General features: G+C 46.8%; 2 protein-coding genes across 8 annotated transcripts in view; one reads left to right on the forward strand and one right to left on the reverse strand.

Moving 5' to 3' along the window:
• FAM210A (family with sequence similarity 210 member A) overlaps window positions 1-1,165 on the forward strand; it is a 39,912-nt gene extending 38,747 nt beyond the window's left edge. For 5 of the 7 annotated variants that reach the window (XM_082639953.1, XM_082639954.1, XM_082639956.1 and 2 more), the window contains one exon: window positions 1,032-1,165. The gene's annotated coding sequence lies outside the window, so the exon portion shown is untranslated. Of the gene's footprint in view, window positions 1-816; window positions 902-1,031 lie in introns of those variants that run through there. The other 2 variants (XM_082639957.1, XM_082639955.1) reach the window with 2 other exon arrangements.
• Window positions 1,166-5,067: 3,902 nt separating this feature from the next.
• Window positions 5,068-16,206, reverse strand: part of LDLRAD4 (low density lipoprotein receptor class A domain containing 4) — a 288,423-nt gene continuing 277,284 nt past the window's right edge. The window contains 3 exon segments of the mRNA XM_082639952.1: window positions 5,068-5,150; window positions 5,152-5,619; window positions 6,655-6,705. Of these exon segments, the coding sequence (XP_082496078.1) occupies window positions 5,088-5,150; window positions 5,152-5,619; window positions 6,655-6,705 (582 nt within the window). The 3' untranslated portion in view covers window positions 5,068-5,087.

Raw genomic sequence — 16,206 nt, forward strand, 5'->3', positions numbered from 1 at the left:
GTGACGTGGTCCCTGGTCAGTGGCAAAGCCTAGTCTGTTTCTGGGGTCGTGATCACCAGGAGACACCAAAAGGAAGGGACAGGACATAAGAATTCACTCGGCTGGCTGATTTGCCAATCTGCTAATTATAACCCATAACAAATCTTTCTGAGACTGGGGTCTTCTCAAGTGGACTGGTTTGTCCTAAGTTATTTTTCCTGCAAATGCTACTGTTCATTCACTGGTTCCACAGCTTCCGTTTGTCAAAAAGGCACAGAAAGACAGATGGTCACAAATGCGTCTGGGCTGCACAGTCCTCTGCTGCAGGCTAATGTGCTCACTCTGATCTAAGTTTTGCAATTTCAGTGAAAAGTGCACTCTTCACTGGGTTTACCCTCTTCATTCTACAACATGAGATAGAATATTTTTTCATAAAGCAAGTTGAAAAATCCACATTTTTTTCTGATTATAGCTAATACTGGTCCAACTGAACATTATTGAAGGGATTAAAATAAGCATCTGGTGGCTCCAAAAGGCTGTGGTATTTTAAAAAATTATTTCTTAAGTGTTTTCACAGCAAAGATGCAACTCTGATTGCTGTACATATGTTGTTCATAGGCTGTGCTTGCTTGTTCAGACTTGTTTCCCTTGTGTTACAATAGTGATATTTATTAATAAACTACATAGACTTTTATCTGTATGCATCCATTTGCAAATTTCCTTATAAAAGAGGACAAAGCACATAGGCATTCACAAATTCTATGCCATTTCTGTTAAAATTGGTATCTATACCTTATATTGCAGTATTAACAAAGTTTTGTTCTACCCATTGGGTAGGATATGTGCGTAATATAGTCAAGTTATATACAGCACCTTACAAATGAACTCCTGACAGACACTGAAAGCACCATTGTGAGTGAGGCACAACAAAGGGGGCTGGGTTCCCGCATCTGCAGAAGTTAGAACATGAGACACCTTGGCCGCTTAAAAACTACTGCCACGCTGAGCTCTATGAAAGGACGTGGATCTTCACCATCTGCATCTTTGTACAGCTCTCACCCCAGCACCTCACACACACTGAGGACAGCGCTGCTCACAAGGCGTCCCTCCCTGCACACCAGCCTCAAGGCAGGAGCAGCAAGTGGCCGTCTAACCCTGGCCGTGAACATAAAATCCTGATACCTGTGGAATTCGCACAATTCAGGTGAGCTGCTGGGACCCATTTGTGGTCGGGGTGAGAGCAGGTCTTTCATCTGCTTTTGTTGGGCCCCTTTAGACACAGCGTCCTTACACTGGGGAGGACTTGCCAATGCATCTCCATTTCGCCAAGGCCATGGTAACCAAGGTGACCGTGCAGAAGGGGAGCCTGGTCCCTGCTTCTCCACCAAGGTTGGGGGTGGGGGCTGTCACCGCAAGGCCCTGCGCCCCACACAAGTATCTTTCCCAGTTTTTCCTTCACAGACACTGCTCAGCTCTGGAAATTTTAAGAAAAATGAATGGTACATGTTGCTGTTCTAAGCAGCAGACCTCAAGCAGCAGCCTTGGCACAGCGAACACAAGGCTTAGAGAGCAGCCCCTAGCCGCTGCCTCGCAGCCAGACCAGTGTGGGAGCCTGGTGGCCAGCAGCAAATGGAAGCTGCTTTGGAGGGGCTCATGGACCCGGACAGTCTCTGCAAGGACTCTCTGGACAGAAGAGCAGGTGGAGGTAAGATCCAGGCCCACCTGTCAGGATGCAGCCACTGGTTCTGAGGAGGGTGGGAATTTGAATGGATTCTTCCAGATCTGAGCTGCTTTTGAAAAGTGCTTGCCTTTGAGCCCTTCTCATTCTTACGATGATAAAATACAGGTGAAGAGGGGGATAATTTGAAGCTGGAGACACACTCATCTGAGTACAGGTCCCTATGCTGGGGTAGAAGGCCCCCCGCTTCCTGCTGGCCGCTGTGTCCTCCTCTCCCAGCTGCAGTTAGTGGACTTAAGTGTCATCCTCACGACAAACCTTCCCAAGTTTTGCACATTCTCCTCTGCTGTCTGGGCTGTGTGTCCAAGTGAATTTGTGGTACGGAGGACAGAGGGTATGCTTGTCAAGCTTTTTTTTTTTTTTTTTTTTTTTTTTCCTTTTTGCGGTATGCGGGCCTCTCACTGTTGTGGCCTCCCCCGTTGCGGAGCACAGGCTCCGGACGCGCAGGCCCAGCGGCCATGGCTCACGGGCCCAGCCGCTCCGCGGCATATGGGATCCTCCCAGACCGGGGCACGAACCCGTATCCCCTGCATCGGCAGGCGGACCCTCAACCACTTGCGCCACCAGGGAGGCCCTGTCAAGCTTTTTTAACACTGAATTTTGGTCACAGATAGAACTTTGTGTTGGGTTGGCCAAAAAGTTCGTTCAGGTTTTTCCGTAACATGGAAAAACCTGAATGAACTTTTTGGCCAGCGCAATAAATGCAGTTTCTTCAGCAAAATCTCTTTTGTAGTAAAGGACAACCTTAGTGCCTGAGGAACACTAGCCTTTCTGAAGCCAACAGACACATGAGTGTTGCTATAAGTGGGACTCAAGGTGCCTGGAGTTCATATCCAGGGAGTCGCTAAGACGATGGAGCCCAGCTCCCACCCACTGCTCACTGATTCCCTAACCATCTGGTTTCTAACCTGGACCCTCAGGCCCCACTGATCAAGCTGCAGCTTCACAGTCATGCCTCTTTCCACACCATGTCAGCCATAACCTTTGAAAGAGCAGAGGTCTAAATCACCTTTTTCCTGTGTTGAAGGGAAATTGACTGTTAATTCAATTTATGACCTTGGCTTTTAAACTAATTCATTACAGAGCCCCAGCCTCAGAGACCATTCAAGTCATGGTTTGATATGTCTGCATCATTAAATAACTATTTACATTAGAGGCAGTTATCTAATAGGGTGGCCGAAAGGGAGCAGTCTCGGTTTTGAAGAACAATTAAAGTTATTTGAATTAAATAATTGTTTTACCAGTACTGTGAACATGTGCAAAATGTTCAGGTACTTGCAAAGTGACTAAGGAGTTTATAAGTTTCTGAGCATAACTCACCATTTTGAGCTAGAACTACTGGGTGTGTTCACCCACTCTACCAGAAGTGAAGGTGAGGTTTGGAATGATGACACCATCAGCCAACCTCCTCATTCTGCACCTAAGGGGAACGGCTGACTGATAATCTGCCTGAAGATGGGGAGGACAGGCACCTTCCCATCTTCACCAGCAACACAAGGGGAAACCTCACACCACGCAGAGTCCCAGCCTCCTTTAAGCACAGGCTTGAGGTCGAGGCCATCTGATACGGTGGGTGGGCGGGGGTCCTCTGGTCAGGCCCCCAGGACTCTGCCCGTCCCAGAGCTCCTGCCATGGCCCTCAGCGTGCACACTGCTCAACAGGATCTGAAGCATGAGTGACAGTTGTTGACCACCATCTTCTCCTTTTAAGAGATTGACTACTTGTGTGGATGTTACTGTCTGAAATGGATGAAGATTCCAATTCTCCAAACAAAACCCAGGGACCTACCAACCAAGAGGAACCTCGGAAAGGAGCAGCAGAAAGCAGTTTGAGAGCTTTCTGCCAGCAGCACGAGGGCACCTCACCGGGCAGCCACCTCCGAGACCACGATAGCAGACACCCGGAACTGCAGGTCAGAGTCCTGAGTCATCCCTCCAGCCCTCGGTCCCTGCGAGAGCAGGCAAGGGCTGCACAGAAGCACCCCACCCGGGTGCAGCAAAGGCAGATGCTTCTGTAGAAGGAAGTTACTTATTTTAGGTGAGAATGAATGTTACAATATTTAAGGTTAGTTTTCTAGTTGATTTTAGCTGCAAGTTGTGCTTTTTATCCTGTGCTCTGAGTTGCTCCCCACCCAGTTCTGGCCTCCACTGCAGAGGCTTAGTGACCCCTGGGAGTGCATCTGGTTCTGAGCACTGCATTCCTCCCGGGTGCTGGTCTGCATACTTGGCCACATGGGTCCCTTCCTCAGTCCCAGGGGCTTCTACACAGAATCTGCAGCCAGCGTCATGCACATGCCAGGGCAGCGGGCTGCACAGAAGCAACTGCTGAGTCTTGCTGACCAGCCATCCAGGCCTGAACTCCACTATCCGGGAAGGAGAGACCGCAGGAACACACTGGAGTCATGTGTTTCAACAGTATAAAAATAGCCACCTTGCATTTTAAACAATTTATTGCATAAAATAGTGTATTATCTGAGTATATTTCATGCTACAGTGAAAAAAATCTAAATTACCACAGAAACTGCACTGCTGGAGGACCAGGGCAGCACTGCGTGGTGTGTAAGCAGGTGTAAAACATGCAGCCTGAGGCTGGAGGGACTCAGCACACCAGGGATGCAGGAGTTTACTCCATCCAGAGTCTCCAGGTGCCTCAGTGATGCATTCACTACTGTGTGGTGACTTTCTTGGTGAATGTAAGTAAGTGACGTACGTTAGGCTACCTCCCCAAACACCCTTTCCTGCATGATCATGGGGGAGATGATTATGGGGCCTAATTATAATCCACAGGTGAAAAGACAACATACAGAACTTCGCGTAAAGCTTCCTCATTATCTTAAACGTGAAGATAGTGCAACTTTTAAAACACAGCATCACAACACTGATTAACCCCTTGCATTCATCTGACTTCTCCACTTTATACCTTGGCACACAAAACAGGAATTTAGAATCATATTTTTAAAACAAAAGTTCCACGGTTTGGGGGTGGGAAGCAAACTGGCGATTCTTCCCCATAACGTATAATAATGTTTTCCTCTTTATTCAGTTAATTGTAAAGCAGGCCATTCTGGCCTCTTCCCCTGCTGCATCTGCTTTCATAATCAAGTCAGATGCCTCTGTGGGTTTTATTTCATGATGTCTTCAAAGCACCCCTTTGTATTCTCATGCCCACCCTTTGCCAAAACCTGCCCTTTCCTATCACTACCCCAGATGAACACCGTTTGCGGCCAGACTGGAGGAGGTTTGTACTATTTCAGCCTGCATGCGGCTCCTGTGGAAGGAATCATTCTGTTTTACTGAACTTGCTGTGCTAGGGATGGAGGAGTAGTGCCACCACCTCCCTCCTCCTTTCTTAAGTCAGGTATGCACGCAGGTCAGATGAGGTTCCCGGGCTTCCTGTCCTTGCCCTGGACGGGCAGCTCGGTGCCCCCCAGGGCCGTCCCGCTGGAGTGGCAGTCTGCTCCCCCTGTGTGTGCTGCTGTGCTGGGGGTGGAAGAGAGTGGCGCCCAGGCAGTGGCCCATCACCTCACTGTAGGCCGGGGGTGGCCCCTCCATCCTCCTGTTACTGCTGCAGGTGCTGGCACTTATGCCTGAATTGCTGCTGGGTGGGCGTGGGCCCCCGCTGTAGACGGACACATCTATCAAATCGCTGTCAAATATGGTTCGGTTGGGCGGGGCCCTCACAGACTCTCGGTTGAGTTCCATCTGCTGTTCGGGATCCCGGAGCTGCAGGGTGCAGGGCCCCTGGTAAGGAGGTGGCTCCTCCCCGTCCGACAGGGAGATGGTGGGGGGAAGGTCGATCTCGTGTTGCACGTAGGGGTAGGTGGGCTGGAATCGGCTGAACCGATCCCTCTGGAGAAAGGTTGGGGCAGTCCCCCCATTCCTGGACTGCGGGGCATACATGATCTGCAGGGAAAAGAGCAACACCTGGGAGACGTTCTTGGCACGGTGATGACCACGGACGTGATGGCAGCAAGGAAATTCACGTCTGTTCTCACCCATCTGAAAACTTTCCCCCCCAAAAAACATGTAAAGGCTATTCCAGAAAAGCAGAGGTTTTTCGTTCCTAATGACTTACATCACTCACCTTGCCAAACCCAGGATGGTTCAGCAACGGATAATTGCGGTTACCTGAAAATGTAGGCTTAATGGAGTTACTGTGTACATTTCCCACTGGTCAAGGAGAATACAGGAGCCCCCCACCCCGGCCCGCCCACCATGTGACCTTCTCCGGGCCCCACTCCTGTGTTTCAGAGGAGTATAGAGGGTGAAGAATTTTCATTGTAAATGTAAGTTGTAACTTCACAGGATGGTACTTGGAGCAGGTACAAGACATTGGGTCAATTTATGAGTTATTTATAGGAGCTTGTTGCCCTATCAGTTACTTTAAAATATGGAACAACTGACGTGAAAACTTTTATATTTCAAAGTAAGTATGATTATAGATTTTTTTTCCCCCAAAAGAATCCAGGTACTCTCTTTCTTGCATAACTTCGCATCTATATTCCACCATCTCACTTTCTTCTAGAGGAAGGACATATGTATATAAAGATATACATCCGTCAACTTCTCTCACACCATGTTTTTAACTTAAAGGCAAAAAACGTTATTTTTACAATCATACTATTAAACTGAGAGATGGGGTGAATCAAGCGGTGATGTTTATAAGCTACGCTGACACCCACCACCTCGTTATCAGCAGCCTAAGGCATCAAGTGAAGATCCTGGATTCTCGACCTGTTTTCTGGAAGGAGCTCTGGCCAGGCACAAAGAATCCTTGGGAGAGTCTAGGGAAGACCCCTCCCCCACCTCTTAAACCAAGTTACAGGCACAGGCCTTGATCTTCGCCTGTGCTGACACGTTCAACCCTTCCACCAATTTTGTTCATCCCCCTTTACGCATCTCCTGCCACCCACACCCCGCCTGTGTCCAACCCCTTACCTCTGAGGTGGGCCGAGGTCCAGATCTGTCTGAAGGCCACAGGCGCCCTTCCTGGTTGGGGGGTGGGGGACATCACAGGAAGATCATTAGTGTCATTCAGCAGCACCCAAAGCCAAGGGATCACACTCAGCTGAGCGCAGGCTGTTTAACACCCGGAACAACAAAGCCCCAGCCTTTTGTTACCTACCTGCACTCCCAGAGGAGTCATGGCCACAGGAAAGTCAAACAGTTCGGGTCTCCCCACAGTAGCCTTGAACGGTGTGCCCATCCACACCGGTTGGCTTTCAGACTGTTCCCCAAACTACAGAGCCCTCTGTGCATCTTCTCATGAATTGATTCCTCAGTGCAAATGCTCACGAGGAGTGTGGAACCTGACATCTAGTTGCTTAATAATCTTTCAAAATGGCCAGGGACTTTCCTGGTGGTGCAGTGGTTAAGACTCCACGCTCCCATTGCAGGGGGCCTGGGTTCAATGCCTGGTCAGGGAACTAGATCCCACATGCATGCCACACCTAAGAGTTCGCCGCAACTAAAGGAGCCTGCATGCTGCAACTAAGTAGCTGATGAGCCACAACTAAGACCCAGCGCAACCAAAAAAAAAAAAAAAAACCAGACCAACAAGGTGATGAGCAAACAGTAGGCATGATTAAGGATCACTTCTAACACCATAAACTTGTCTACAGAGCATTTCAGTGGTATCCCTTTTGAACCCCAATTGTTGGCTATAGCAGGGTCTGCGGGGCTTTTGTGACTAGTAAGAGAAGAACGGGGTGGGGGGGTAGAGAAGTGCCTGTATTTTTGGATTCCCAGGAATGTGCACGTACGACCTCCTGCCACCATGGCCTCCTGTGACCTGAAAGTGCCCACCGGTAGACTTGGGAGGTCAAACAGCCCCAGGTCTTCAGAAGTGAAAGCGACCTCCCCTGCTCCTTGCAGGTGGGCATCCACCACGGCCCCCCTCGCTGTGAGCAGGTGGCATCCCTTAATCTGACTATACAACTATGTAACGGCGACAGAGTGGCTCTAACCAGGTGTCCGAGCCCTAGGCATGCTTTGCGTCAAGGGAGATGTCACTCCTGCGTTGAGAACAGCACAGAGCATCCTTCACTATTCCTAAGAATTCCACCCTTGGCAACAGCAGATTAAAGCACAGGGCGCAGCCTGTCACAGCACCAAATGAAGTGGGCAGGAAGGGACCCAGAAGAGGGGTAGCAGCACGTTTTCTGAAAACGGCAATAACTATTCTCAATGGCTTTATTTCCCTAGAAATTAGCAAAACTGGAAAAATGCCTAAAAGAAATCCACACCAAGCCTTGCACACACAATCCTGTATTTCACCAAATTCACATCAACCTACCTGTTTCTAAATCCACGCGCTTCCCGGCCTCCTCCCAGGCTTCCTGCTGCCCCTCCCCTTGACCCCACCCCTCCTGGTCCCTCCCGACCTCTCTGGCCACTCGGCCTGCTCGTCGCGGGGTGGGGGGCGGGGGACGGGGACGAACAGGCGCCTCCAGGTCTGCTCAGGTGGAATGTTGTGGTTCCGCAGGGACCCCCTCCTGTCCAGGGGCCATCGTCACGGGAAGGGTCTGCACCGCCACAGCCTCCGCTCCTCCCCTTGGCCACCGCCCCTGCTGCTGACTCAGCTGCTCGCTGGCGGCTGCCTTGAGCTCAGGCTTCGGAGGGGAGGCCGTGAGGTTGGCCTCTTCTGGTGCACCAGGAACAGCCCTGCGAGACGAGGGACCGGCCGCCCCGCCACCCTTCGCGGGAAGCTGGGTCCTCTGACCACGACGGAATAAGCTGGGAAATAAGATAGCAGCTCACAGAGTTTTGAGCAACAGGAACAAAATCTTGCTAGTATGGCTACGTGGGCCCATACACACTGCGTCTTTCGTAGCTGTTTGCTTGTGAGAACTGTTCCCTCATGCCGCGTTGCATCCACAGAGCACCTCCGGCGCCCTTGTGTCCCTGGTAGCCCTGAAGACGCCTCCGTGGGTGCCCCGGGGAGCATGGCCACAAGGACCCAGGCCCACGAAAGCCTTGGGCCACCCTGAGGGGCTCTAGTAGTGAATCTGCATCTTCTGAAAAAGGGACACAGGACAACTCCGGATCTCGCAGGCTTGAAGATGTGCATTTTCAGGTTCCTTTACCCTCAAGGAATCTGCATTGTATTTTCCTCCTTCTGAATGGTAAACAGCCACGTGGCCAGAAAATTTTCCCGTAAGTTGAATCTGCCTGACACTAAAGATAAAACGTCTGCATTAAAGATAAAACGTCTGCATTAAAGATAAAAAAATCACGTGCTCTTCCAAGTGATTGTCTTTATGATCCCAACGATCCAGATGTGTCGCCTGCAGGCCTGGAACACAATGACTGGATTTTTTCCTTTTAAATCTATTTGGCACTTTCTGTGGGCTGGGTGGTGAGTGGAAAATCAAAATTGTCTTTTCTAAAGTTGTGGTAAATTATACATTTACTATTTTAATCATTTGAAAGCATACAGTTCTGTGGTATTAAGTATATCCTCGTTGCCACGCACCCATCACCCCCATCCATCTCCAGAATTTGTCTTCTTCCCAAACTGAAAACCCTATACTCACTGAATACTAACACCCCATTCCTTCCTCCCCTCAGCCCCTGGTGACCACCATTCTACCTTCTGTCTCTATGAATCTGACTATTCTAGGAACCTTGTCTAAGTGGAATTGTACAATACTGTCCTTATTTCACTGAGCATAATGTCTTTAAGATTCATCCATGTTGCAGCCTGTGTCAGCATCTCATTCCTTTTTAAGGCTAATATACTCCATTGTAGGTACATACCATATTTTGTTATTCATAGATATCTTGGTTGTTTCCCCTTTTTGGCTATCATGAATAATGCTGCTATGAACAGGGGTGTATAAATATCTCTTTGAATCTCTGCTTTTCATTCTTTTGAGGATACACCCAGAAGTAAAATTTCCAGATCATATGGTAATTCTGTATTTAATTTGGGGTGGGGGGGAACCACTACTGTTTTCCGTAGCAGTGGTACCATTTCGGTTCCAATTTCATCACATCCTTGCCAACACTTGTTATTTTCTGGTTTCTTGCTAATAGTCACTCCAGTGGGTGTGATGTGGCATCTCACTATGGTTTTTTTAAAAAAATTAATTTTTGGCTGAGTTGGGTCTTTGTTGCTAAGCACGGGCTTTCTCTAGTTGTGGCGGGCGGGGGCTACTCTTCGTTGCGGTTTGCAGGCTTCTCACTGTGGTGGCTTCTCTTGTTGCAGAGCATGGGCTCTAAGCACGTGGGCTTCAGTGGTTGTGGCTCACGGGCTTCAGAGTGCAGGCTGAGTAGTTGTGGTGGACGGGCTTAGTTGCTCCATGGCATGTGGGATCTTCCCGGCCCAGGGCTTGAACCCGTGTCCCCTGCATTGCCAGGTGGATTCTTAACCACGATGCCACCAGGGAAGCCCTTCTCACTATGGTTTTGATTCGTGTATGATTAGTGTATTAAGTCAGGGTTCTCCAGAGAAACAGAACCAATAGGAGATTGATTGATTGATTATAGGAATTGGCTGCATGTTTCTGGAGGCAGAGAAGTCCCACAATCTGCTCTGCGCAAGATGGAGACCCAGAAAAGCCAGGGGTAAAATTCAGTCCAAATACAAAGGGCTGAGAACTGGGGGCGGGGGGTGTCCACTGGTGTATGTCTTGGACTCTTTTTTTTTTTTTTTTTATGAGGAGTTAGGGGCTCTGGTTTAATTCTGTTCTGCTCTGTTGTTTCTCCAACATCTGTATTTTATTAGGTATAGTTTGTTCTCTTGTATGCTTTTTTTTTTTTTTTTAAGATGTTGGGGGTAGGAGTTTATTAATTTATTTTATTTATTTTTGCCGTGTTGGGTCTTCGTTTCTGTGGGAGGGCCTTCTCTAGTTGTGGCAAGCGGGGGCCGCTCTTCACTGCGGTACGCGGGCCTCACTATCGTGGCCTCTCCCTTTGCGGAGCACAGGCTCCAGACGCGCAGGCTCAGTAGCCGTGGCTCACGGGCCTAGTTGCTCCGCGGCATGTGGGGTCCTCCCAGACCAGGGCTCGAACCCGTGTCCCCTGCATTAGCAGGCAGACTCCCAACCACTGCGCCACCAGGGAAGCCCTGTCTTGGACTCTTAAGACCCAAAAACCAGGAGCTCTGATGTCCAAAGGCAGGAGAAAATCGACATCCCAGCTCAAGAAAAGAGAGAAAGAAAGAACTTGCCCTTTCTCCATTTTTTTTTTTTTTAAACTCAGGTCCTCAAGGGATTGGATGATGCTCACCCACATTGGTGAGGGCAGATTTTCTTCACTCCATCTACTGAGTCAAATGGTAATCTCTTCGGGAATTACTCCCATAGACACACTGCTTAGCTCAGTCAAGTTGACACATAAAATTAACAATCACAATTAGTGATCTGAGCTCTTCTCATGTGCTTATTGGCCATCTGTATATCTTCCTTGGAGAAATACCTACTCAGGTCCTTTGCCTATTTTAAAATTAGGTTCACTTATTTTGTTGCTGAGTTGTACATGTTCTTTATATTTTTTGGATATTAATCCCTTATCAGATACCTGATTTGCGAATATTTTCTCCCATTCTACGAGTTGCCTTTTCACTCTCTTGATAGTGTCCTTTGACAAGTTTAAATTTTTAATTTTTGAAGTCCAATTTACCTATTTTTTTCTTTGGTTGCTTGTGCTTTTAGTGTCAGATCCAAGATATCATTGCCAAATCCAACATCATGAAGCTTTTGCCCTATTGTTTAAGAGTTTAATAGTTTTAGCTCTTACATTCAGGTTTTGATACATTTTGAATTAATTTTTTGTATATGGTAGCAGATAAGGGTTCAATGTCATTATTTTGTAGTGAATATCCAGTTTTCCCAACACCATTTTTTTTTTTTTGGTTTTGTTTTTTTTCTTGCTGTACGCGGGCCTCTCACTGCTGTGGCCTCCCCCATTGCGGAGCACAGGCTCCGGACGCGCAGGCCCAGCGGCCACGGCCCACGGGCCCAGCCGCTCTGCGGCATGCGGGATCCTCCCGGACCGGGGCACGAACCCGCGTCCCCTGCATCGGCAGGCGGACTCTCAACCACTGCACCACCAGGGAAGCCCCCCAACACCATTTTTTAAGACTGTCCTTTTTCCTTGAATGGTCTTGGCACCCTTGTTGAAAATCATTTGACCATACATCGGAGAGTTTATTTCTGGGCTCTCTATTCTATTCTGTTGGTCTGAAAGTTTGTCTTTATGCCGGCACCACACTGTTTTGTTATTGTAGCTTTGTAGTAACTTTTGAAATCAAGACGTGTGAAACTTCCAACTTCGTTATTCTTTTTCAATATTATTTTGGCTGTAGGTGGGGATGGGGGTTCCTTGTGATAGCACAAGGATTTTTAGGATGGGCTTTTTTTTTCTTTTCTTTTCTTTTTTTTGCGGTACGCAGGCCTCTCACTGTTGTGGCCTCTCCCGTTGCGGAGCACAGGCTCCGGACGCGCAGGCTCAGCAGCCATGGCTCACGGGCCCAGCCGCTCCGCGGCATGTGGGGTTTTCCTGGACCGGGGCACAAACCCGTGTTCCCTGCATCGGCAGGTGGACTCTCACCCACTGCGCCACCAGGGAAGCCCTAGGATGGGCTTTTCTATTTCTGCAGAAAAACATCATTGGGATTTTGACAGGGATTACACTGATTCTGTAGATTGCTTTGGGTAGTACTGACATCTTAACAGGATCAAGTCTTCAGGTCCATGAATACAAGATGAATACAAGATGTCTTCCATTTATTTGTGTCTAATTTCTTTCAGCAACGCTGTATAGTTGTCAGTGTACAAACCCTTCATATCCTTGGTTAAGTTAAAATCCTAAGTATTTTGTTCTATTTGATACTATTGTAAATTGAACTGTTTTCTTAATTTCTTTTTGGATTGATCATTGTAAGTGTAAAGAAATGCAACTGATTTTAGGGGGCTGACTTTGTGTCCTGCAACTTTGCTGAATTTATTAGTTCTAGTGGAGCTTTTTGTTTATTAGTTAATTGGAATGTTTAGGCTTTTCTACGCATAAGATCATGTCATCTACAAAGAGAGATAATTTTACTTTTTTTCCTTTCTCACCGGAATACCTTTTCTTGCCTTGTTGCTCTAGCTAAAACTTATAATAAATACTATGTTGGACAGAAGTGGTGAAAGCATGCCTGCATCCTTGCCTTTTTCCTGATCTGAGAGGGAAAGCTTTCAGTCTTTCACCATTGAGTATGATGTTCGCTGTGGGCTTTTCATAGATGATCTTTATTATGTTGAGGTAGTTTCCTTTTTATCTTAGTTTGTTGAATGTTTTTATTATGAAAGGGTGTTGAATTCTGTCAGATACTTTTTTTGCATCAATGAGATGATCATGTAGTTTTTTTCCTTTCATTCTGTTAATGAGGTGCATTACATTGATTGATTTCATAATGTGGAAACATCCTTGTATTCCAGGAATAAACCCCACTTGGTCATGGTGTATAATCCTTTTATTATGCTGCTGAATTCAGTTTACTAGTATTTTGTTGAGGATTTCTGCATCAGTATTCATATGGGATATTGGTCTTTGGTTTTTCTTTTCCTGTTGTGTCTTTGGGGCTTTGGTATTGGAGTAATGCTGGCCTCATAAAATGAGTTAGAAGGTGTTCCATCCTTTTCAGTTTTGGGGAAGAATCTGAAAAGGACTGGTGTCAGTGCTTTAAATGTTTTGTAGAAATCACCAGTGAAGCCAGCTAGTCTAGGAATTTTCTTTGTTGGGAGGTTTTTGATTATTGTTTCAATCTCCTTACTAGTTACAGATCTATTCATATTTTCTATTTCTTCATGAGTCGGTCTTAGTAGGGTGTGTGTCTAGGAATCTTTCCATTTCATCTGGGTTATTCAATTTGTTGATATACAGTTGCTCACAGTACTCTTATAATCTTTATTTCTGTATCTCTTAGGTCTCTTTCCACCCAAAGGATACAATGCTTATAGCGTTGAAAGAGAGTCATCTGTGACCATGACTCACGGGCTTCTGCTGTGAGCTGTGGCTGAAGCCTGCTTGCTGCCTTGGGTCCTTGGGCACCACATGTGAGACCACCACATGTGAGACCACCCCATGCTCTGAACTTTCTTGGTTTAGCTCTCAGCTAAACTCTTCTTTCCACACACAAAGGACCACAGGGATCATCAGATTTGGGGACTGGAAAGACCCAATACAGTGTTTTTCAAACTGAGTTGCAGCCTCTTAGCTAGAAAATCAATTTAAGTGGGTCACAGCCAGCATTCCACAGATAAAACAGAAAACATCTTGAGTACATTTTAAGTACTGTTTGGTCAAAGTTCTGCCTCAGTTGTGTGTGAATATTGTGGATTGTGATGTAAAATGTGTTTCCTATACATTTGGTCAGAGGGGTCAAAAACAGTCTGAAAGGTCTCTGATCTAAGCTAGTTCTCCCTCATTTTGGATGGGAGGAAACTGAAGCCCAAGGAGGGTATACGACTCACTGGAGGTGACATGGCCAGTTTGTGTAAAGCAAGGCCATTGCTGGATATTTTGGCTTCTACCCAAGGGTTCCTCCCAGTGAATGAACATATCATATGGCCTCAAATATTTGAAAATCGATTTTACTCCCTTTCCCAGGGTGAATTTCAAAGCATAGCTAAAACTGATGTTTGGATATTCAGCAACATCTTTGCCTTCTGATAAAATCATTTTTCTCTTGTTTCTTCCCTTTTCCCAGGCAACTTCTCCACCATCCAGATGCTTTACTAGTTCTGACTTTTCCACCCTAGACAGCAGTAACAGCTTAGATGCCAGTGACTCCTCTCCAGCATTTCCCCTTTATCCTCCTTGGGATTCCATCATCAGACTTCTCAAGACTATTTCCCTCCCAACTCTACTCAATCTAGGGCACATCCCTTAAGAGAAAGACAAATCAAGAAGGAAGTTCTGCTGGGAAGAAAAGAAAGGGAATCCTTTATATTTCCACAACAATCAATAGCTCTGGGAGGCCTACAGGCCCCTAAGAGCAAGCAGAAAAGGAGGAATGTGATGCCTCCTGGGGCTGGTGGTGGGGGAGAGTGAGCAATCAGGCTTCAAGAGAAAGCAGCCTGGAATCAGAAAGCTCAGGGCGACGTGGAACCACACACTGTGAGCCTCCTTTCACGCGTGAGTGGCACAAGCCAAGTGCCTTCCCCGCGGTCTCAGAATTGGTAGGGGAGCAACAGAGCCGGATCCCAGCTACCTCCCATGCAGTCTCTGACGGCTCTGCACACCTCCCCAACAAGGGCCTCTCAGAATTAGGATAATTTAGAGAGCTTTTTTTTCCCCCCAGAACAAACCACACCAGTTTTTAAGGTCTAAGTAAAAACAAACTAAACAAACTTTACCATTAGATTATTAATGCTAATGCCTAGGTTACTAAAAATTGTTTATAAAATTTTTCATCAATTTTATTAAAAAATCTAATTTTAGCATACTTTGTCACAATACCAACCGTGTAGATTACAGATGCTCAGAATGTTATTGAAACTGTCTTCAGCATCAGTTTATGTGAGCGTAGTGTGTCTTTTAATTGCAAAAGTAATGCATGAACACATCCTCATCACAAGAGCCTTAACAACACAGACAAGGCCCTCTGTCCACCTCCCCCTTCCTGGGTCCTTCCTGGCCTTTCTCTGTACCATCAGCTTGTAGCGTGAACAGCATCAGCCTTACTAATGGTCACATTTGACTTTGAACCAAAATTGTATCAGTAACTTGATGAGCTACATCTAAATGGATTTTGGCTGGTACCAAAAATCAAAGCCAGCCTCAGAGAACAAATTAAAAAAAGGAAGGCTTGCCATCACTGAGAATTTTTTTTAAATGTCTCTTGAAAATTTTACTAAAAATGACCTGTAAGCTTTGAAGGTAATTTTAAAAGTCTTCTGAGCAACATCAACAGCAGAAGGATGATCTAAGTTACTAGCTTTAAAGATCTTGGAGATTCTGCTGTGTAACAGCTATGGCCCAGGATCGTTATCCAATTTTCGCCAGCAATTTGGCCTCCTTTCTCTTACTTGAAGGAGACATTCTCATTTCAAGCTGTTAAAATTGTTTATCTTCTAATGCTTCAACATTCTCATTTCAAGCTGTTAAAATTGTTTATCTTCTAATGCTTCAACGGTAAAACCTTTTAAATGGCCAGTCTGCAAATGCCCCGCTCCTGCTGAGACAAATAGAAGGTAGACAGTAGGATCCCATGCTTGATGCTTAAAGGAGGCCTGACCTGCTGCCTGTGGCCCCTGGACACTTGGAAATGCTCATGAAACGAGGTGGGCAGCAACACCCCCAGTCTCACAGTTCAGCAAGAATCCACCTGCTGCAGGGAGCCTGCGCCCTGGACCAGCCGATGCTACACTCAGACTGTCACAGACTCGCTTGCTCCACCTGCATTATCAGGCTCATTTCTTGCGCCTTCCTGAAAATGGTTCCTTCCTATTGTTTTAGAAATGCTTTCCTAACACAGGCTGAAGTAGGTAGAAATGAGAC

This window comes from Mesoplodon mirus, assembly GCF_964341445.2.
Source record: "Mesoplodon mirus genome assembly, chromosome: 13".
Taxonomy (NCBI): Eukaryota; Metazoa; Chordata; class Mammalia; order Artiodactyla; family Ziphiidae; genus Mesoplodon; species Mesoplodon mirus.